Source organism: Carica papaya, chromosome 9 (assembly GCF_054855325.1).
Source record: "Carica papaya isolate Zhongbai chromosome 9, ASM5485532v1, whole genome shotgun sequence".
In the NCBI taxonomy this organism is placed as follows: domain Eukaryota; kingdom Viridiplantae; phylum Streptophyta; class Magnoliopsida; order Brassicales; family Caricaceae; genus Carica; species Carica papaya.
The window spans coordinates 5,177,056-5,201,278 of NC_142317.1; the positions used below are offsets into that span (position 1 = coordinate 5,177,056).

The following is a 24,223-nucleotide window of genomic DNA, read 5'->3' on the forward strand; positions in this document are numbered from 1 at the left end:
ATTAAAATTGTGCTGGGTCGGGTGGATTGGACCCGCGTACGTGTTTCTCATGTTGGGTCGGGCTGATTTCTAGGTATTGGATTTATTGAGACACCTAGGCCTAATATAATTTTAATATATTTTTAGTATAATTTTAAATATTCTACAATACCCTTTTTCAGATTTTAATAAATTGAAATTTCCAATTAATTTTATGAGTTGGGTCAGACCCAAAAGAAATTTACTGAGCCAATTTGACTCAGCTCGTCCAAACCAATTACAACTTAATGATTTTTTTTTCTGAACATTATGGTAGTTTTCTTATGATACAATTTATGGGCAAAAGGCAATTTAATGAAGAAACAATACTTTATCCTGTAAACTTGAGCTTATAATGTTAATTATAAACACTATTACTTTTAGCCATTAGATTATAATTTTAAAAAAAAGTCAATACCCAATGTGTGTGTATGTGTGTATATATATATAATATATGTATATATGCATGTAACAGTTTCCAGATTACATGCAAAACAAAGATTTTCCAAGTATTGATAATCTGATTTTACTCAACAACCTAAGCGTCTAATTGATTTTGAAAACCAGACGTTTATGTGGTCAAACAACGGCTTAATATTCCATCAACCCACTTTCTCCACTTCTCAACTTCTCCTTCCTCTTTTTTCTCATCTCCCCCTCAACTTTCTCCCACTTCACTTCTTATATAACTCCTCATTTCACCTACACACAAACTATACTTAACTCAGACCTCCAACAATGGCTTCTCCAATGCCTTTTCTCACCTTGCTTTTCTTCTCTCTTCTGCTCCAACTACACTCTGTAACTTCTGTAGATTTTCAAGTCGGCGGCGACGACGGCTGGGTTATGCCCAAATCCAAGAACGACGCTGAGAGTTACAACCAGTGGGCTGCTAAAAATAGGTTTCAAGTTGACGATACTGTCCGTAAGTTCCACTTTCTTTATTAGGTTCTGAAGGATTTCTCTCTTTGAATTATATATATATATATATATATAGACACACACTTACGTACATACATGTAGGTTTCAAGTACAAGAAAGACTCAGTTATGGTGGTGACTGAAGACGAGTACGCTAAATGTCGATCCGCCCATCCAGTCTTCTTCTCCAACAATGGAGACACTGTCTTCAAGCTGGACCGACCTGGTTTGTTCTACTTTATCAGTGGGGTCACAGGCCACTGCGAGAGGGGTCAGAAGATGATCATCAAAGTTCTGGAGAACACAACATCTCCACCGTCCGATCAAAATCATAATAGCACTGCACATTCTTCATCCGGCAGTGGTGGTGTTAGAATGACCGGATTTGGGTCTAGCATGGCTAGTACTCTTACTTATGTTACGATGTCGTTTTTGGGGTTTATTTTCTTCTAGTTATTATTATGTATTAGATATAGGATATTGTTATTTGGATTCTGGGATGTTTGAATTTTTGAAACCTTTATTATTCTTGGTAATTAAAGATTGGTTAATTAGTTGGATTTTAATTTTTTTATTTTTTTATTTTTACTATTTTTTATTCTTATCGTCTCTGGTGTATCAGCTTAATTATAACCAGATTTTCAATATTTATCCGAAGGTTTATTTGGGTTGACATACCCACCACTCCACTTCAATTTCAATTTCAATTTCAATTTCTACAACGGATCATACCACCTGGCAAAAACGATGTCGTCTTTCTCAATGACGACGAGATACGTAATTGTAATTAGAAAACACATTCAGTTGAGCAAACGTTGTCGTTCCCGCACTGATTGAATTTTCTTTTCCCAATCCCTGTTTATCGTTTTGAGTCTTCTTAATCCTAATAAAAACACCCTCAAAAAAAAATTAAAGCACATTTAAATTTAAAAAGCATACAACTAAAAAATTGAATAATTTTAGGGTAAATATGAAAAAATACTATAAAAAGGAAGACAATTTAAATTGCAAATAAAGATACAAAACGTAATAGAGGGATTATCATTGTTCTCAAGACCAACTGATTGAATTATACAGCTTTTGGCAGCTCTACTGAATCTGTTTCAATTTGTGCAACATTCACATTTGAAGCAATGTCTAGACTGCCACGGAAGGCACAAACAAAGATAAACAAGGCGGACAAAATTACTGCAGATCCATGTGACTCGGTGTGCGATCTGCTGGCACGGATTCTTCTTCTAAAACCTAACAAATTGTCGAGTATCATCCTCGACCTTCTGTCTTCCATAAGGATTGCTTTCGCTGAATCCATTTCGACTTCCTTCTGTCTTCCGGATTTTCTTTCTAAATTTGGAAGCACTACTGTCAATGGTCAGGTTCACTTTCGGAGGGCAAGAAAAGCAAAATGAAGCAGCAACAGCCTGTTCAATTCCAATATCAAAAACTATCATTAGGTAATGCAATATGTGAAATGACAGTACCCTTTTTTTCCTGGAAGAAATACCATGGTTTCTCAGACATTATGTGGGCATTTCTAACATTTATGGTAAATATCATAACTTCATTTGAAATCAACTAAACTATCTAATAAACTGATGTCTACAAAATAGTAAATCGCTATGAAATGAAATGTTAGAATATTTCCATCAAAGCAGAAATACTACACCTTCTAGAATATCACATGGCATAAATGCTTCGTTTGGATTTATGAACTGGATTTTGGAATCATGACTAAAATTGCAACTTATTTGAGATACAAAGAATTTTTTTTTTTCTCATCAATTCATCAGTCCCATAAATTTCTGAAACAAGACTTGATAAAACTCGTATATGATGATGCATCTAATTTTTTACATCAATGACATTTGGCAGGCCAAGGTAATGGCACTTCAAAATAAAACAGAGAGGTTGATGCTTGTAATCATCAATGAATTTTGAAATTCTCACATGGGACCTTCATTATTTTCAACATAACAGATCGTGGATGTCAATCTATGCCACCACCAATTTCAACCATAAAGCTGCCACATTGAGAAACAGAAGGGCTATAAAGATAATCTCTTTTCAACAAAAAGCTTTACCTGAAGATCTAGGCGGTGAACATTAAAAATGTCCTTCATAGAGTGCGAGTTATATGCCAATATGTAGGATCTATATGCATCTTTAGCTGATTTATTCAAATAATAGTTGTTGGCTACCAACTTCTCCTGCACAAATCCAAGCAAAATCCAATTAAGTTACTGCCCACGATTATCCTATATATAGAATACAAGTAATATGAGGACGCAGAAGATTACCAAATGAGACTGAACATTTGCCAATTTTTTGTCATCAAATTCATACTCTTTAACAGGAACTTTTGCTGCCTGAGTGTTAAACATAAAACAAGGAGTAAGAATGAAAAAGCAACAAGCATATAGAACCTTCTATCTTATCAACCACTAATACCAAGCCCACTTGTTTGTATGTCATATATTCTCTACGTCGCCCTCAAAAGTGGCTGGCCCTTTAGAGACATTTCAATATTGTCTTTCTCCTAATTTAACAGAAACTTAGAACAAAGTTCTAACATGGAAGGATATAACCAAATACATGATGTGATCACAGAGAATTACGTGGTTCTATTTACTACTAAAGACTTTTTCTCTGATAGTTAAAATTGGTCACTGCATCAGGGAGCATGCATATCAGAGTGTCTTGTCAAATGACAATACTATACCTTCAGGTAACGAAGGAATTGCAACTCTTCTGGAATCAGGAAGAGTAGGGCATTTCCTCTTGCTCCTTCTCCACGGGCTGTCCGACCAACCCTATGAATATATTCCTGAAAACAGTCTAGTTAATACTATGCTTATATTTTCAGGGAAAAAAATCTTGGAAACAGTGGTTCCCCATACATGATCAGATTATGGACATCTATAAGTAAATATGTAAAGAACATTAAATCCATTGGAAAGGAAGGTGCATAATACCTTGGGTTCATCAGGAGGATCATATTGAACAATCCAGTCCTGAAAGGGAAAAAATAGAAAAAGACAAAAAAAATGAGAGGAAAAAAAAAAGGAAAACAATCATGCGAACACATTAGTCCATGGTTCCAGCTTTGCAAGGAACATAATGCATTCAGAATAATGATGATATAACCACAAATTGATCCAACTCCAAGTAGAGGCCATATTATCTTTATGATTATAGAAAATCTTTCCTGATTTTGTGCCTTCCCCCTTGAATGGTAGAGCATGGTAGGCATACAATTTTTAAAAAATTTGGATGGAAATTTTAAACATTTCAAATCATACCAGCTTCTCATTTTGTTATAGATTAATCATACCCATGTAAATAATTTTGAATAGAGTAAATAAACAAACAGTTATTTGTTAATTGGTAAAGCATTGTATAGAGTAAATAAACAGTCAAGCACAGAAAATTCTGCAACTAGCATCAAGAAAAAGGAGCACCCTTAAAGATTTTACAAGCTACCACCAGCTAATAGTGAATAAATTAACATACCACAGCAGGAATATCAAGTCCTCGAGCAGCAACATCAGTACATAACAAAATTCCTTTTTCTGCTTTGCAGAAGTCAAAGAACGTTGTGGTACGTTTCTGCTGCTTTTGCTTTCCATGAATATCAAAGCAATCCACCTTAATGTATCTAAGGAGTTCGGCGTGGAACTTGACTGAGTTACATGAAGAGAAGAATACCATCACTTTCTTTGACTGATTCCTCCTTAAGAAGGAATATAGAAGAATAAATCTCTTGCTACTGGGCACAACACAGTAGCCTTGTTGCAGTCCTTCATTGGTCACCTACAACAATGCTCACATCTGGTTAGGAAAAACTAGTATTTGCAAGCATGTTCCATGCATGTGTATAAAGTAAACTCCAACATTCTACCAACCTTGCGTCTTCCATCATCCACATCAATATAAATAGGGGTTGTCTGGAATGACAAGCGTGCAAGATCCTCAACCTGCAGAATAAATTGGAAAAACAATCATAATCTGGGTACAAAGTCAAAACATGAAAATAAACCGGAAACAAAAAGAAAAATCTGGGGATGAAATATGGAACATCCTACAGAAAATGCAATTTTGACAAGCTTGGAAATTGGAAACCAACCAACATCAAACTTGAGATCTCAGATATCATAAAGAAAATCAACAATCAGACAATGAAAACCCACCTTCTTTGTCTGAGTAGCTGAAAACAAAGCAGTTTGCCTATTCTGCAACACATGATTAGAACTCAATTAGCAGAAATGCCTTACAAACAAGCCAGAGAAAAATAGATGGACAAACATGCCAGAGAAAAATAGATGGACAAACATGCCAGAGAAAAATAGATGGAAGCAGTTGATAGAACATAAACAACAATCTTTTTCTTGCATAATTTATCAAGGAGGATTCTTTGTTTTTCTTCTTTTTTTTGAAATAATTGTTTCTCCTCCTCCTTGTGAACAAATCTTTTTATAATAGAGGAAAAATAAATTAAGAACCATCCTTTATATCACAACAAAACAAGGACGGAATTCACTGCTGCTGATTGTTACTTTTTTATCATAGAGGACAAATAACAAAATAATAATGGAATTCAGTGGTGCTGATCTTTGCTTTTAACTATTCTTCAGTTCCCAGATAAGATCCATATAAGGTGTGCACTATTCTCCAACCAAAAAATAGGTGTAAAATCCTTTACGCAAACAAGCCAAACAACCACAGAGATTACCTTAGGAAGAAGCTTGATAATTTGTTTCATTTCTTCTTCAAAGTTTGCTTCCAATATTCTATCTGCTTCATCAATCATAAGGCACTGCAGTTCCAGGAATTTATAGAAAATATGAATACGTATTTAAAAAGAAATAAATAATCAATTTACAAATTAACAGTACATAAAAATTCCCATAAGGCACTGCAGGTGTTGGGAAGTTAATGTTTGCAGAAATCTGAACGATTGGGAAATCCAAGATTACCAGAATTTGGTAAGTATTCTGGAAGTGCAGGAACTAAACAACTATGCTGACTGTTTAAAATGGAAGCTGAATCAAAATGGAGTGTTTTCTGCGAAGTCTTATTACTGCTACATCACGGGTGAAGGGGGTGACAGAATCTGTAACTTTCCAGCAAACCAGATCTGGAATTCTAGAGTTACTCCTAGGATTGGTTTCTTTGCATGGGAGGCAGCTAGGGGATGTATTTTGACGCAAGATAAATTAGCTTCGAGGGTTCATTTTATTGTCAACAGATGTTACATGTGTTTGTCAGCTGAGGAGACCTGTAATCATCTTCTACTATGGTGCCCTGTGGCTTACGAACTATGGAGCATGGTGTATGGGCTTCTGGAGCTAAATTGGGTAGTGGCTGGTACTGTCAAAGAAGAAATATGGGCATGGACTGGGCTCAGGCTTGAAAATGATTGCAACAATTTGATTCCTCTCATGATTATGTGGATCATCTGGAAAGAAAGAAACCTTAGAGTTTTTCGGAGAAAGGAGAATTTGGTAAATAGATTGAGAGATAGGTAGTTTCATTTTTTTGATAATATGTTGGGGCGTGATATGATGAATGGAGTGGATTTTGGGATTGTCATTGATACCCTTAGTAGAATGTAAATTTACTGTACACGGGGATACCCCTTTTGGTACTAAGTTTACAATACCACATTAGCACTTCTCATTTCAAAAAAAAAAAAATTCCATGATGCATACATAAAATAGTTTCAACTCAAGCACAGTTTTGCAACAGAGAATTAGGAACCTAAAATCTTATCTCCAAATGCCAGAATTCCGCTTCAATACGCATGCAATATACCATTAAACTTGTCTTGGCTAAGTTCACTCGGCTATTTAACCCAGAACAATCAGACTTCTAGTGCCAATATCTCAATCAATAGCGATCATAAAATATTAGGCAACTTCTCCGAAGAAAACCTAGCTCTCCCTAAGTCTTTCTCATGTTATACTTGCCAATAGACACCGTTAGACCACCTCTACACAGTGTAACTCAAAGCTCCTCAACCAATTAGCCAATTCACCTCACCAATTGCCAAATAAATATATGTTACATAGGCATTGCACATTATTTGGCAAACATGATTCAGTGAAAGGACGAATATCAAACTCTGGAAAAAGTTTAAAGAAATTGCAAACAGCAAATAAAAGGAGTCCAAAATCAAAAGTCACCTACCGAAATACTTTGAGAAACAGAAATAAAATACCATATTGGAAAGAAAATATCAAGAATTTTGTATGCAACCTTCAGGTTTTTATATATAAATCCCTTAGTATTTTGAAGATGATCAAGAAGTCGACCAGGAGTTGCCACTAATAAATTTACTCCTTTCACAATACGTTCTGCTTCTCCTCTTCTCGCTGAACCACCAATGACCAAGCCAAGAGTCTGCGAGTGGTACTTGAGAAGGTCCTTTGCGACAGCATGAGTCTGAAATGTTAGGTTAAAAATTAGAAGATGAATGCGTAAGATGATTGAGAGAGAGAGAGAGCGTATGCAACATATCACAATGACATATTCATCCCAATCACAATCCAAACTCTTCTACTTTATAATGAAATTTCCAGCTTTACTAAATTCCAAAATATTATTGCTTTCTAGTAATATTTTTCTACTTCGATTGCTTAAATAGGAAAAGTCCAGGAGTGTACTAAAAGGCAATCGCATTGGTACCCAGTAGGTAATCAACTCATGCATTGCAATAGTTGTTATCTTCAGTAAATAATTCATTCATCATAATATACCATGCTTACACTTTTAGTATGCACATTAAAGGGGAGGGAGGAGGATTGACTATTACTGTTTCTCAAACGATTAATTAAGAAACTATCGGAAATATTAGGTAATTCTGTTCAATGGTCAGCAGTTGGATAAAAATGTCAAAGTAACATTTAGCAGATTGGTGAAAGGATCAATAGATAAAATCCACTCAATGATAAACAAATAACACAGTTAACCAGTTTTTTTTTTTTTCTAAAAAGAAGTTTCAACTGAAATTAATAGACAGGAACAAAAACACTGCACATGCAACACCGTTGTCTTAACAGCACTAGAATGAGTACAACTTCTGAAGACTTTTCACCTGAATAGCAAGTTCTCTTGTAGGGCAAATGACAATAACACCTGTACCATTGCGAGGAGTGAAATGAACATTATATAATAACTCAATAGCTGGTATTAGAAAAGCAAGTGTTTTCCCAGATCCTGTTCTTGCAGCTCCAAGGACATCTTTGCCAATCATAAGTGGTGGGATTGCTCTGGCTTGGATCTGCAATTTCAATGACAGGCTTACCTTTATAAGCTCAAACAAGACAAACACTCCAATACAAACTTAAACAAACTTAACACTCTCAAATCAACACATGACGAGCATAATCCTTCAAACCAAAAACTAATAAATGGGGAAAAAATTAAGAAACATAAACATTACCTGAGTCATATGCAAAAAACCGATCTCTTTGATGGACCTAAAAGTATGCTCAGATAATCCCAGTGACTCAAATGACTCAGTACTCATTATCCCACTCCCTCTCTGCATAGCTTTAGTTTCTTGTTCATCCTTCTCTTCCCCTACAGCTTCCTCTTCCTTCTCTTCCTTTTGCCTCTCTTCCTCTGCCTCACCATCCACTCTCTCCTCCCTCTTCACTTTCTTATTCTGCTTCTTTTTCTTCATCTTCTTATCCTCCTTGTCACAGATCTTATTTTCTTCCACTTCATCTTTCTCAACATTGCCGTTAGAATTTTCCTGGTCCAATTTCTTTGCCCTGTTTCGTTTCCGGTTCCTCTTCTTCTCCTCCTCCAGGCTGTTGACTACTTGCTCCATGTTTGATTAGTTACTTTGCTATACCTGCTACAAGAGTTGAGCAATCAACATGATATATTTTCTCACATTCCAGGCAAAGGTCATAATTTACTTTATTAGAAATTTTCTAATCGATTTATTTCTGGATCAACTAATAAGAGAAGGCTAAGATACTTTTATTTCGTACGTTTCACAAATATAATCTATTAGTTTACAAACGTATTATACATGTTAATTGTCAAATTGATGAACATTATCATTTTATGATTAATGCTACTTATTCAACAAAGTCGATTGGTTGATAAAAGTTGATTTTCTGTTACGATAAATGACAAAGCAATATCTAATCCAATGTTAATAAGGGGTAGAGTGAAAGATTCGCCAAGGTGTGACATCCCATTGTATTAGAGGAGTAAAGGATTTGCTGGTAATGAAAAAGGTATGCTTCTGATAAAGAAAGAAAAAGTATAGCTTCTAATAAAGAAAGAAAAAGGTATTGCTTCTAATAGTTGCCCGTTCATAAATTCACTCAACCACTTTTTAGTCTTGCTATACTACACTAGACTACTAGACACGACCCTAGGATGAAGCTGAAGCAGACACAGTAAAGTGAAGTCGACTTCACAAGTGATTCTGTAACAAAACGACCTTCTCTTCTATACACACCAGAAAATCATGCAATCCCTGGGTTTTCTAAAAACGATGCATTACTTCGGTTAAAAAACCAGACTTCACAAGTGATTCTGTTAGAAACTGACCTTCTTCTCTTCTCTACACACCAGAAAATCATGCAACCTCTGGGCTTTCTAATAATAATGCATTACTTTGGTAAAAAAAATAATAAGAAAACCAGTACATAATACCTTTACTCCGTTGAAGAGATGACTCGCTGCTACGCCTTCACGTGAAATCGAACCCGAAAACCTGTAAAACAAAGAACATGCAGAAACCCTAGGGTTCCTGGTGTCGGCGGGAGAAGAAGAGAGCGGCAGAGGAAGAAAACGCGAATCTGGTTTTTTTGTGAAGAAGAAAACGCGATTCCTCTGGTTCTGGCGCACCAAAAAGCAGATGAAACCGTTTAATGAAACGGTGCGTTTTGAATGCGGGCTGAGGGATATTGGGCCGAACGAAGCAAGCGGTTTCACACGGGCCTGTTAACAGATTTAACATTTTTATTTTTTTGTTTCTATTATTTATTTTTTCTATTTTAAAAAAATCGCATATTTACATATTTATTTTTTATTATAAATTAGCTTGCTTACAAAAAATATTTCATGACTTTTGACCTTTTTTATTTTAAAAATTAAACATATTTTTAGGATACATCATTAGCACGTATTAATCATATCATTAATTTAATAAGTATAACATTGATTAATATATTTTGTAGAAAAAATATTAACGCACTAGACTATTACCCAAATGGAGAATAAAGTAGTAGGTCCAAAAATTTTAAAAAACATAGTTTTATATATTATATTAAACAATATAAAAGATACATTTTATAATCAAATTTACAACTAGGGTGTTAAGTTATCATGTCTTTAAATTATGTAATTGTATTTAAATTTAAAATTATTGTAGAAAAAGTCGTGAAAATAATAATTATTCAAAAAAATTAAGTGAAAAAATTAAAGTGCTAGTATAACTAATTTTATATTATAAATACATTTTCCATTTAATTTTATGGTCGTTAGCAAAATTATAGTTAATTATTCAACATGATTAATAATATATTGAAAGTGATTTTTATCATTAAGTTCTAATGATGATAAGATAAACTATTAAATAAAAAAAAAAAAAGGGACATGATGATAACCCATTGCGCTTCCCACTGCCTTCATTTGTTTGTTGATGCCATGTTTGGTATATTTGTGAATTTAATTAATAATCACTTCGTTACACAAAATGAATAATTAAATTTAATACACATTTCAAAACAATTGAAATGATATAATATGTATTTAAGAACAAATAACTTTGTATTTTTAGAATGTATTTGGAATGCTTATTATACTAAGTTACTCATTTATTTGATATAATCGATAAAAATTTTGACTAACATCCCTTATACAATAATCAAAACGTACTCAAAATATGAAATTTCAAATTAACTAAGAGAGAAACTTGAAAATAAAAACTATAAATATAACTACGGAGTCTTTAGGCGTCCCCTTCGTCGTCTTCCTGCGGAACGGGCTCGGGAACAATGTCTTCCTGATCTAAAATGGTTAAATAAGGAATGAGCTACACCAGCCCAGTAAAGATATCACATTATCTCACCGCCACGGAGGTAAAGTTGGGTAGAAAACACAAAAAGACCAATGGAGCATAATTTATAACAAATTCGTTTATTAACATAAAAAAAACATTTACTTTCCACTTACTACGGTGAAGTTCACAAAACAACATACGAAAGCAATAACATTATCATCATCATGAAATCATATGAACTGTATAACATAATACTTACCACGCATTTGCTTTTCAATCATTACACAGCATATTTTCCTCATTTACCAGCCTATTAGTATCCATGGGGATCCATAGGGGTCCCGCTACCCGTGAACCCTTAACATTTGTAATCAGATTCCAAGGTCGTCCCCATACCTCGTCCGGTATGGGTACCAAAACCATAAACCTCAATACTCCGTCCGGTATGACGGTGAAACAGGTTGTCCCCATACCCCGTCCGGTATGGGCGCCAAAACACATAAGGTCTTCATACCCCGTCCGGTATGAGAGACCACAATCCCGGTAGGGTTCCCTACAGATCCGGTCCGTTCACCATCTCCCAGGATATCTAGTCAAGCTGACCACATTATACAATTATCAATTTACATTACCTTTTATTCCTTTTTCCTCGGTCAGCATCATCAAATCACACACAAACCAGTAAACCAGTAATTTATGCCAAACAAGACAACACACAACATCGGGTTCTCAGTCATTCAACCCATAATCAATAAAACAGTGATATTTGCACATGAAACCATGAAATGAAAACATCAGGCATCATACTGCATTTAAAACTGTAAAATAGAACAAACAATAATTGACCGACAAATACACCAGACTCAGACTCCATTAGCAACCTTAAACAATTTAACACATCTATTGATTCATGAAATACCGTTTTATCATTTATTGAACTTTAATACCGTGATAGGAAATAGGATGAGGGGTCTTTACTTGTTTCGGGGTCTGAATACGGCTCTACAGTGTGCCTACAGACTGTCCCTAATTTTTCCTGAATTTTTTCCCGGGAAACTGAAACGCACTACTGGTACCTGCACGTGTCCCAAAAAATCTCAAATTAGACCCAGGGCCCCTTTCGGCCAATATCGCAATTCCGGCACGGCGGCTCTGCCGTGCTCCGGCGACGACGGTGGCGATTCACCTCGGGTTGGCCGTTTTCGACCGTTTCCGGCCGAATTCGGCCACACTTGCATCGGTCCCTGCGATAAAACAACCCTAGGACCCTCGGTGGGCCAAAAAATCACAAAAAATCGAAGGTTACCGGCGGCGGTGCTCTCGGGTGCGGTGGCTCTCCAGCGTGAATCGTGTTTTGGTGATTCGGCTCCAATCAACCTGTAGAGAAAAGAACGGTGATCACAGTGGTATAAAATTTGTATCGAACGGAGGCCGGGAAGGGCCTCATCGGAGGTAAAAACCGAGGAGGGGCGCGGTGGCGCCGCTGGGTTTCGGCTGAGTTTTCTGGCCGTTTAGCCGGTGGTTTGGCTCCGGTTTGGCCATAGGTGGACTCAGCGTCGAAAAACGAGCAAGGGAGAGAAAAATTACCTCGATCGGCGGTCGAAAACTTCCCCGGTGCGGCGGCGGGTGGCAGCAACCGGCTCCTCCGGCGACTGGTTCTTCTTCTCCGGCGAGCACTGGTGGCTAGGGTTTCTTTGGTCCGGTGTGGGTGGGGGTATTTATACCCTTCGCCTTTTAATCTTGACCGTCCACCAAGATTGAATCTGGGTTGTTCGATCGCGATTTAATTGGGATTAAATTTGGGCCGTTCATCGCGATGCAATCTGGGCCGTCCGTGCCTGATTGAATCTGGGTCGTCCGTGCGCGTGAATCTGGGCCGTCCGTGCGCATGTTTGATTTGGGTCGTCCGTGCGCGCGGGAACGGATCTAGGCCGTCCGATCGCGCGCACGCGGATCGCCCCCGTGGCCCGTCCCCTGGCCAGCGTGTCCTTGCCACGCGGCGCGTTCTGGTTGGCCAGGGCTGCTGACTGGGCCGCTGACGTGGCTGCTGACTTGGTGCTGACGTGGCACAACTTTTCTAAATTACGTTTTGACCCCCGATTTTCGATTTTCGATTTTCTTTTTAAAAATACCCCAAAAATCTAAATTTTCACCCCTTTTTCTCAAAATCAATTTCAATTAAATCCAAATAATATTTTTACCCAATTTTATCATTATTATTATTTTTATTTTTATTAAATTAAATTAAATAAATCAATTAAAATTTTAATAATTACAAAATAAACTAAATAGATTAAATTAAAAATTAATAATAATAATAATAAAATTATTAGGTGTTACAATCTATTTAGAACGAGACATATAAAAACTTTTAATTGAAAAATAATAATATTATATCCGATCCCGAAATTTGGCTAGAGATTGATTTTAAAAATTAAAATTAATATATAAAATATAATTTTTAAATTTTTAAATTTTTATTTAATTTAAAAATTAAGAAAAAAATAAGTAGATGATAAAATTGAAAAAAATTTTGAAAAAAATTGATGAAAATTTGAGTTCGAATGATATTTTTGAAAAAAAAAATCGAAAACTAGGGGGTTAAAATGTAATTTTAAAAAAATGTGTCACGCATGATCGTCTAGTCAGCAATTCCGACGAACCGGAGCGTGTCTCGTGGCAAGGCACACTGACTCGGTGCCACGCGGGAGGTCACGCTGGCAATTCACGTGCCCACGATCGGACGGTCTGAATTTGTTCCCGCGCGCATGGACAATTCGGATCTGTTCCCTCCTCAGGTGCGATCGTACAGTTCAGATCAAATCGCGATGAACGGTCCACATTCATTTTTTCTTTAAATGCGATCGGACGATCGAGATTAAACGCAATAAACGGTCCAGATTAAAAAGAAACAGATATAAATATTTTACTTCACACCGAACCCTAACCCTAGCTACCTGCCCCTGCTAAAGAATAAGAATTAATCACCAGAGAAAGGAGTTGACCGCCGCCCCTTGCTGCGCCAGAGCCACCTCCGACCGCCAAAAAAAGGTAAAAAAAAATTTATTTGCTTGAAATTTAATTTTGAATACCCTTATTGCCAAACCTAAGCAAAAAGACCAGCGGATGAGCCGAAAACCACGAGTAAAGCCTAGAGGCACCGTCGCAGAAAAAAATAAAAACTGTCTCCAATAACACCCTTTCTGATTCTCGTTTCGTGCGATTTTTCCATTATTGTATTCACCATTATGTTTTCCACAGGTTGACCCAAAAAAATGTTCAACCACGAAGATGAGCCAGCGGAGCCGCCGCATCGGAAAACCCCGCCGCTGGTAAATTTCTATTTTTTGATTTTTTTCGGCCAACCAAAACCCCTTAACGTATTTTCTCGCATCGCTGAGTATAAAATCGGCTGAAAATGACTAGTTCGAGGCAAACCACTACCGCGGACGGCAGTGCCATCGCTGGAGCATCGCGGTGCTACTGTACCAAAATTCTAAAATTAGCGAAAAAAGGTTTTTAACACCGATTTTGAGTTTTTTTTTTTTTTTTGTATTTCTAGATACTTGAAGCGTGTTTTAGTCTTTAAAGAAAAATTTAGAAAACCTTGAGACCGTTAGTAGGCGCAGCTGAAAGTTTAGTATTTCGAATACCGATTCCGATAAGAATCTCTCACCTTATTATTTGTTATGGAATTGAAGTTTAATTATAAATAATACGACGTTTTATGTAATTTAAAAAATATCGATAATTAATTATAGGTTACTAATATAGCCGGAACTAGTTATTTATCACTATTTATTCTGTTTTAACTGATTGATTGAATATACAGTTTTAAATGCATAATAATACGCTAGAGTTGACAAGATGATTCAGTTGTGCTTCTTTTATACATTTATTGCTTGTTTTACGTAATTTACAGTTAAATTGTAGAACTGAAAATTAAATGTAAACGGAGAATTACTTGATTAATTGAATGAATGAATAGTAGTATTACTGGATATTATGAGAGATGATGGACGAATCGAGTACATTAGGAACCCTACCGTGAATGTTGTCTCATATCAGATAGGGTATCGATGATTGGTATTTTGGCGCTCATACCGGACGAAGTATAGAGACGGTGTGTTTTACCCTCATACTGAATGGAGTATTGAAGAATGATATTTTTGGTGCTCATACCGAACGGGGTATGAGAACGGCCGGTTATTTGACAATGTTTCTACTCCAAAAAGCCATTTCGTAATTTTTGCATGTATAAATTAATTTGATAAGTATCATCTATTTCTTTGTCCATTACTTTTAGTAATTTTGTCATGATCATTGACTTCCCAAATTATTGTGGTTTTTCATTATTTGATGGTCTTTCACAATCTGCTTCCTCAACCCAATCCATAAATTATTGGTTGTGTTTATCATGGTGGTTTCATGCTTGTGCTTTTCTTTTTTGTCATGGTCAATTTTCTTGAAAAATATGTCACTTTATTTACCATTTGATCATGCTAGAGCAATTGCTTGAGTAGAAGGACCTAATCGAATCTTTGTGGGTGGATTGCCATATTACTTTACTGAAGCACAAATAAGAGAGTTACTATAATCTTTTGGGTGTGAGCTTAGCTTTAGCTTTTCTGCCCCTTTCTCATTGTCATTTTTAACATGGACCTCTATGAACCCTCCATATTTTGTAAAATAATTCTATTAAGCTAATCCTAATACTCAAATGCTTCTCACATGATCTGTTGCAGCCCTCTCCGTGGCTTTAACCTTCTTAAGGATAAAGATACAAGGAATTCTAAAAGACATGGTTTTTGTGTTTATAAGGTAAGTAAATTCAATCCTTAAAAAGCTTATAGTTTGGTTTAATAAGGTCTAAAAATTATTTATTATTTTATTATGGTTTGATCTTTGAGCCAAGTTAAGCCATGGTATTGGTGTATATCTGTGCATATAAAGAATAATTTAGAGGTCTTAGATGATTCTGATTAGCTGGTGAACTAAATGTGCAAGATATCTCAGGATCCAGTAGTGATAGATGTTGCATGTGCTGTGCTTAATGGGTTGAAAATGGGTGATAAGACACTAATTGTTCGTTGTGCAACTATAAGGTTGGTGTTATACAATAAGGGTTCGCGCGTAGTAGGGATATCCCTATAGACCCTCGTGGATACTGGTAAGCAGTATAAAAAGAAAAGTTGTTGTTCTGATTAATTGAATATGAGATTATGATGTTGTTTTATTACCTTTATAGGTCGGTTTTGAAAATTTCACTACGATAAATGTACAATAAATGATTTTATTTATGGTAAATAAATTTACTTAAATTAATAGTTCAATTAGTTATTTTTACGATTTTTATCAACCTTCATTTATGTATCGGTGAGTAGTATGATATTTTTACTGGAATAGTGGACCTTATTATTTCATTAACCATTTCCAATTAAGATGACCAAAATTCAGATTTCGATCATGATCTACAAAAGGGTTGGGAATAGGATGCACTGTTGTTTACTTTCTATTTATTTCTTTGATTTTTTTGTTATTTTTTTAGAAGGGTCATTCTCGTAATTTTATTGAGTATTCAAAATTATTGTATAATGAATGTAAACCCTAATTTTATTATTTCGCTTCCACATTTAATTTATAATTTATTTTCTTTTAAATTACGAACTGTTACAAATGAGATGAATCAAAATAAAAAATTAAAAATCAGGAATGGGTATAAAATATGTATGAATTTAATGGTTTCCTCGACTACCTCGTACGTATGCATAATTACATTTTAAATATGTATGTGTATATAATTATTAAATATTTAAGTTTATAATTTTATAATGTTATTTTTTTTATTTGTTATTAAGTTTTAGTTATGTTATAATATTATTTTAAACTTTATAAATAATATTTTAAAATAAATAATAAGTAGTGGATAAAAATTTTGGTTATATGTTAACTGAAAATCTGGGGTGTTAATTAGCGTAGTAATTTGTTAAAGAGTTTATTATGATATATTAATTAGTGAATTCGAAATTAAGCGTGAATTAATGAGTACGATTGGATATTAATTATATCATATTGTTATTGTTAAAGCTTACTCTTCCTTTGCACTAAATCTGTGACATCATAATTAAGACTGAATAATTATTTAGTAACTATTTAATTTAATATGATTGAATATTATCTATTTCTTAATCTCTAATATTAATTAATACTTTCTTTCAACTTGGTTGAATTTCATAATTTTTTTTAAAGAAAAATCCGACCAAAGTTAAAAGATAAAAAATGAATTTATGGTTGTATTATAATTTATAATTTAATTACATACATATATATCCAGTTTCTATGGTTAGTGTGAGTTTTCTTTTTTATGAATAGAGAGGGAAAGGCGAGTTAAGTAGCTATGATCAGGACCGTCCATTAATTTGATCCCTTATTAATCAACGGTTTATAATAGTTGACAAAACGAATTTCATGGGGTACCACGGAGCTGAGGAGCACTGAATATCCCTACTATTATTACCTTTCTCATTTTTAAAAAATATGATTTCGAATTTCGAGAAGTGGGAGGGGTTCTCATGCAAATATCAAAATTTCAAGTGGGACCCGAGAGCTAAACCGTTTGGTGGGACTGACAATATTTTGACCGTTACAATTATAAACCCAATTCAAAAACTTTTTTCATTTAAAATTATATTAAAAAAAGATTTTCCTATCTGCCATTCACTAAACACTATTTACACTCCACGTGCTGTTTGGCGAGTCGAAAAATGTGACAAAGTAGAGTGGAGGAAGCAAAAAGTTGAGTTCCAGTAGAAACCTTTCAATTCAAAAACCTATCCCCCAGCTTAACTGCTAACCGTTCATCACACTTAGATCGACGGCCATTATTCACCAAAACTTGCTAATCACCGCACAGAATCCTCATCTTTCCCTCCCTTTCCATTTCTCTATAGCTTGATCTCCACAACCTCAGTTTTTTTCCGTTGATTTTCCGGCCACATTTTCCAGCTCTTTGGTCTTTGAATCTTCTTCCGACCGGGTTCGAGGAAAATTCATCTAGGCATGTTTGGATAGTGAGAAAATTTCAGAGAAAAAGCAAAATGCCTGTATCAACTAGGTCCCAAAACGTTAATCATCTGCAGAATGGGTTGGACTCAGAGCAAAAGACAAGTTCTAAATCAGATCAAGAAGTTAGTCATGTGAATCTTGCACTCAGAAATCCACACCATGGCTTGAAAGAGAAAATGAGAGCTCTGACCCTCTTGTATGAGCAACAGAAGAAAGCTTCGGCAGCTCTCAGGAACTCATCCCCAAAACCAGAAGAGAAGAGATTTTCAACTCACCCTAGTGTCGACCTTCTAACTTCTTGCAAGAAAGACGAGAGAAAAGAGGAAAAAGAAACCCAGAAATTGATGAGAGAAAACACCATACCCACATTTCCCACCGCAGCTCCCGCAATGGCGAACTCGAAAATCACGAGGACGTTTGTTTTGCCTCAGCCGCCTTTAGACGACGCGAAGGAGAACATGGTGATGGGTCCTGATCGAATCGTAGGGTTCGCTTCATGCGCTACAAGAAAGGCAAATACCTCAACCACAGTCGCAAGAAAGCTCTCCATGGGTACCTTGTCGCAGCAAGCAGAACCTAGAATAATTGCTAATGGGAATAAAATTGTGCAAGAATCAGAGAAAACGGAGACTGTTACTGAGAAAACTATCGGGGGTCACAGCCGAATTCTGGTGTTCGTGAGGCTCAGACCCATGGCCAAGAAGGAGAAAGAAGCTGGTTCCCGGTGTTGCGTGAGGATCGTGAACAGAAGAGATGTTTACTTAACTGAGTTTGCAAATGAACACGATTATCTTAGGCTAAAGAGGTTTCGCGGGCGGCATTTCACTTTCGATGCTTCCTTTCCCGATTCCACTTCTCAGCAAGAAGTTTACACTACCACGTAAGTATGTAAATGTGTTAGTTGCTTATTAAATAACCTTATAGTATTGAATCTGCTTTTATATAGACTTTTTCTATGTTTAGATACAGTTTTGTTTTATTAATCCCATAAAGATCAGATATTGCTGTTTTGGGAACTGTTGTAGAATTTTGCCTGGAAATTTATATCTTATGATGCTACAGAACTTTCCATTTACAGCATGTTATCTAAATACTTGCTGCTATGTATCATGCTGCCGCACTGCTTATCTTAGAGAACTGTAGTTAAAGCAAAGAAACAGAAAGAAACATGACAGTTTTGTGAAATAATGAAGTTGAACAAAATTCAGGAAAAAGTTTAATTTTATACCAAGTTTATTATTTATGTATTAATATAGTTCAATTATTTACTTATATATAAGATTAGGCATATTTTATTGTTGCATATAAGTTTTGGGATGTTGTACTGGTTATATCTTTAATACACTTATCAAATCCTTTTGTAATACTTTTTTTTTTCTCACAAAACAAACACAAAGATCAATGACGGTTTACCATTTAGAAGAAAATGCTGCAAGTGTTTCCTGAAACATAAGTATGAATATCTTTTCAAACTCCTATTGCCACCTAAGTTGTCCATCATTTGAAAAGCATCACATAGCCTATTTCACAGAGAGAACTTAGACTAAAGAATAGATTGTAAATTTTCAGAACGGCTGAGCTTGTGGAAGCAGTCCTGCAAGGAAGGAACGGGTCAGTATTCTGCTATGGCGCGACGGGAGCTGGAAAAACTTATACTATGCTGGGGACAATGGAAAATCCAGGAGTAATGGTTTTGGCCATTAGGGATATCTTCACAAAAATTAGACAGAGGAGTTATGATGGAAATCATTTAGTTCATCTCTCCTATCTTGAGGTCTATAATGAAACTGTGAGGGATTTGCTCTCCCCTGGAAGACCTTTAGTCCTCAGAGAAGACAAACAGGTTTGTTTCTTATGCATGAATGAAAAATGGGTCCACTGATTTTTATTCTGCAGGTATTAGGAATTTTTTCTTAAAGGCTATGCATGTTGCTTCTTCATATTTGGAAGCTAAAACCTTGCTTGGCATTGCTTATGTTTTTATTCATCTCATTGCTAATTAGACATGGAAAAATGCTAGTGACAAACTGAAAAATATAGATGTTACTCCCAATCCACTTTGCTTCCAATTCTCTCCTGCAAAAAGAAGCCCTAAAAATCCTGTTATAAATTTGATAAATTAACTAAATTTATGAGTATTTAGTGCTGTTAATCTTGAAACACCGACCTAACAAGAAAATGGTTTTCAAATGTTTAAACAGGGAATTGTAGCAGCAGGTCTAACACAATACAGAGCTTACTCCACAGATGAAGTATTTTGCTACATTTCCTACATCCTTATTCAGAAATTAACAATTTATTTGCCTAAAAAAATGACAGATAGATAACAGTTTACACTCTATTCTGTTAGGTAATGGCATTGCTTCAACGAGGAAACCAGAACAGAACTACTGAACCAACTCGTGCCAATGAGACATCTTCGCGCTCCCATGCTATTCTGCAGGTGGCTACGGATTTTCTTGGCCTTCTTTGTTGTTTTTGATTTGGTTGGTACTTTGTTCTATATTTCTAGTTAATTTCTAAGATCTTATTATCGTGTTCCTTGCAGGTTTTGGTTGAATACCATGTCAGGGATGCCAAGATGAATGTTGTCAATAGAGTGGGAAAGCTGTCTCTCATTGATCTTGCTGGTTCAGAAAGAGCACTTGCAACTGATCAAAGAACACTTAGATCACTAGAGGGTGCCAACATAAACAGGTCACTGCTTGCCTTGAGTAGCTGCATCAATGCCCTTGTAGAGGGTAAGAAGCACATTCCATTTCGGAACTCAAAGCTCACACAACTTCTCAAGGACTCGTTGGGGGGAGCTTGTAATACTGTGATGATTGCTAATATCAGTCCAAGCAATCTCTCATTTGGTGAAACTCAAAATACCCTGCATTGGGCTGATCGAGCCAAGGAAATTCGAACCAAGGTACTACAATTTTCATTCAGCTGTCTTTAAGAAGTTTGCAAATTTGCTGCATTTCATTAGCTACCACTAAGACAACACAAAAAAGCACATGGTCTTTCATGGTTGTGTTGATAAATCATTTCATCTCCATCCTGCACAGCTTCAGGAATGTGATGGAAATGAAGAAGTACCTCAAGTGCCTGAATCCGGAACTGATCAGGCCAAGCTACTGCTTGAGTTGCAGAAAGAGAATCGCGAATTGCGTGTGCAATTAGCACGCTTGCAGCAGAAGGTACTGGCCCTCCAGGCACATTCCTTAGCTGCAAATTCTCCTACCCCTTCTTCAGTTACATCGCTCATGACTCCGCCATCTACTTCCCAACCAAATGAGAAAAGAAAAGCTAGATCCACGTTCTTGGCTGGAACATGTTTCACACCAGAATCCAAGAAAAAGGGAGCAGACCAAACTGTTAAACAGCTTCAGCTGACAGTGAAGGCATTAGAAGCACAGATTGAGAGAATGAAGAAGAATCATGGTGCAGAGCTAAAGCAGAAAGATGATTGTATTCGTGAGCTTTCCCGGAAGGGTGAGAAGCCACCAGGTATGGAAGGGGTGAAGAGAGTTGTCACAAGGGCAAGCTTGCGGCCAAAGGAGCCAAGCAATAGCGAGTTGAAGAGCCCAAGTTATCGTTTTCGATCACCAGCCCCAACAGCTAAAAAAAGAAGTTTCTGGGACATAACAACAGCTAACAGTCCATCAGTTGCTACATTGAATGGAAGAAAAACCAGAAGCCATGTTAATTCTGAGGCTTTTGCAGCTCCCTCTATGCTTCTTCAGGTATGGATTTTGGCTCCATTCTACTCATTTAAAGAGAGAGTTGTTCTGATTTCTAAATCTATGTTGGGAACAAACCCAGAAAAGTTGTTAAATTCATTTACAAATCCACTATTAGTTCAAAGAATATTATTCTATTAGAAGTTAAAAAAATTAACCTTGCATGGAATTCTATATAGAATTTAGACAATGCATTTTATCGTATTAAAAATGATTTTTCCCAATAGAATATGCCCCTTAGCACCTTCGGTTTCCCCTTAGGTTTGAACATGGCTTCCCTCAGTCTCTTTAATTAGTACATACATATATAAGTTTCTTTCTTCTGATACTGATGCAGCTTGCATATCCATGTTTCTGGTTTGTGTTCTTGTTGGGACCGCACGTTGTAAATTGCATAATGCAGCCAGGTTTTGCCAGTAAAAAGGCTTGAAGAATTGAAGCAGTAACATGCCAAGTAGAGGGATAAAACAAACAAGTTTCCTGAAATGAACATGTTTTTCTTCTCAAGTTGGAATTCAACGGGAAGAGACTGAGCTTCGGGAAGGGAAGAAGAACATGTTTACAGTTTGTTAAGGTTATTCTTTTTCAAATTTGATTTCTTCCATTGATGTTACCATCAATCTTCTTATAATTGCTCTGTCACAGTTATGCGGTCTCCATGTTTGTAGACCCACAAAAATGCACATAAGCTTACTTTAGTTTTCGGTTTACAGTTAGATATGATTCAGTCTCTTGTTCTTTCAAAACTTTTCTTAAGAGTTAGCAGGAAGCTACTTCGGAATGTATACCTTAGACTCTTTTTTGAAAGGGTGTTATTGTCGTATACCTCGAAAGCATAATGCCTATGGATTTTCGTATATCCAGAGAAATTTTAATCGTTTAGAAATAAACGATATAATCAATAAACTCTATATATCATGAAACTTGTGAAAGCACTATGTAGGAATGTTTATGCACAGTTGTGAAACTTGTGAAAGCCCTATGAAAAAGTATATATGTAAGTTTAAGTGCTTGTAAGTTTTGGCCAGTTTTGTTTCTTATTGTTTCCAATTCATCCACTGGCAAAACCATCATGGGGGGATTTCATTGTGTTATTCTATAGAAGTCAAAAATTTATTAGTTATTTTACAATTCTCTTCAAATAGGGATTATAATATATACACTAATTCTGTAATGTTTACACAAGCAGAGAATTAGAATCTTCATCTTCGTCCTACACTTTTTCTGCTTATATGTAGATATACATACACAAATCTTAGCATAGCCAGGTTCTGCCCATAGCACATTATGCTTGAAAATCATAGAAATAGCCAGAAAAAGAACTAATAATGATGACAGTAAACCCATTTGGAAGGATTTATCTAATTTTAATACAAGATAATCCTGTTTAACCTAATTAAACTAATGGGTTTATTATTAAATAATTGGGAGGTGGGTGGGACACCAGAAACAAATAGGAATGTTTATGCACAGAATCTAATGGCACAAATAGCAGACCAGCCAGTGAACAGTTTAATTGCAAAGGAGATACCAGATTTTATACTTCATTTCTTAAATTACTTACATCTATGTGATACCATGTATATATATATAAATGTGTATATGTGTTTTATAATCAAATAAATGTAAAAGAAAGATGATTGCTATTAGATATATATATATATATATATATATATATATAAGAAAATTGCTATACCAACTCTTGTGGGTAAGTAAATTAATTAAAGTAATAATAATTGTATATCATAGAAATTAAGCTTCTTAAAAAACTTAAAATAGAAGACAATGGGTTTGGGTGGCGCATGTTTTTTTTTATCTTTTACAGAAAGCAAAAGGAGTTATGTAGTGTTGAGCTACTCCACCATGTAGGGCTGGGTCATGGGAAATGCCCTATTCTCATCATTACCCAAGGCCCCCCCCCAAAAAAAAAGGACAGAGATTCCTATTTATGTAAGTATATATATGTATGTATGTATGTTGGTAAATATAATGATCTCAAACAATTTGATCACATGTTTGAATAAAATGAGCTTTTAAATAATTGTGTTCCAATTTTACTTAAACATAATTTATACCACATAATAATAATGATTTGAAATATATATATATATATATATGTGTGTGTGTGTATATATATAGAGCAATCACAAAGTGGCCTAAATGGAGAGGTGAGGAAGGAAGACAAGTAGGGCAGTGTAAGCCGGCGGCAAAGGATTAAAGAAAAAGCCCAAAGCGGCGCTGCACTTCCAAAGCTTTATGCCAAAATTCATTCATTGGAGCAATTATGATCTGATGGTGATAAACAAACTGAAAGCTGAGTACTGGTAATTTTAAAAAAATTACATACGTCTGTCTCGTAAAAATAGGAAACATGGTTTTATTATATAATAATTTTAAAGTTTAAATGCATGATGAAAAAACATAATATAATATAAGATTTAGAAGATGATTGTAAAATAAATTAT

General features: G+C 35.5%; 3 protein-coding genes across 5 annotated transcripts; 2 read left to right on the forward strand and 1 right to left on the reverse strand.

Moving 5' to 3' along the window:
• Nucleotides 1-449: 449 nt before the first annotated feature.
• LOC110820345 (early nodulin-like protein 6) lies at nucleotides 450-1,841 on the forward strand. Its single transcript, XM_022049794.2, has 2 exons — nucleotides 450-943; nucleotides 1,042-1,841. Exons 1-2 carry the CDS (start codon nucleotides 757-759, stop codon nucleotides 1,389-1,391), a joined length of 537 nt encoding a protein of 178 aa, XP_021905486.1. The 5' UTR covers nucleotides 450-756; the 3' UTR covers nucleotides 1,392-1,841.
• A 76-nt stretch (nucleotides 1,842-1,917) lies between these two features.
• LOC110820430 (P-loop containing nucleoside triphosphate hydrolases superfamily protein) lies at nucleotides 1,918-9,797 on the reverse strand. 2 transcript variants are annotated; one of them, XM_022049894.2, is made up of 13 exons: nucleotides 9,615-9,797; nucleotides 8,380-8,796; nucleotides 8,032-8,217; nucleotides 7,194-7,379; nucleotides 5,668-5,751; nucleotides 5,126-5,167; nucleotides 4,841-4,912; nucleotides 4,449-4,748; nucleotides 3,911-3,949; nucleotides 3,658-3,762; nucleotides 3,236-3,304; nucleotides 3,020-3,145; nucleotides 1,918-2,359 (listed from the first exon to the last, which is right to left on the reverse strand). In XM_022049894.2, exons 2-13 carry the CDS (start codon nucleotides 8,770-8,772, stop codon nucleotides 2,177-2,179), a joined length of 1,785 nt encoding a protein of 594 aa, XP_021905586.1. In that variant the 5' UTR covers nucleotides 8,773-8,796; nucleotides 9,615-9,797; the 3' UTR covers nucleotides 1,918-2,176. The 2 variants fall into 2 exon arrangements, with proteins under 2 accessions (XP_021905586.1, XP_021905587.1); XM_022049895.2 differs by having other exon boundaries at nucleotides 8,380-8,799.
• Nucleotides 9,798-17,727: 7,930 nt separating this feature from the next.
• LOC110820330 (ATP binding microtubule motor family protein) lies at nucleotides 17,728-22,581 on the forward strand. Of its 2 annotated transcripts, none has more exons than XM_022049779.2 (7): nucleotides 17,728-18,910; nucleotides 19,600-19,873; nucleotides 20,232-20,282; nucleotides 20,381-20,473; nucleotides 20,579-20,944; nucleotides 21,084-21,761; nucleotides 22,096-22,581. In XM_022049779.2, exons 1-7 carry the CDS (start codon nucleotides 18,063-18,065, stop codon nucleotides 22,186-22,188), a joined length of 2,403 nt encoding a protein of 800 aa, XP_021905471.2. In that variant the 5' UTR covers nucleotides 17,728-18,062; the 3' UTR covers nucleotides 22,189-22,581. The 2 variants fall into 2 exon arrangements, with proteins under 2 accessions (XP_021905471.2, XP_088067882.1); XM_088211756.1 differs by having other exon boundaries at nucleotides 17,729-18,910; nucleotides 22,162-22,581.
• Nucleotides 22,582-24,223: the final 1,642 nt, after the last annotated feature.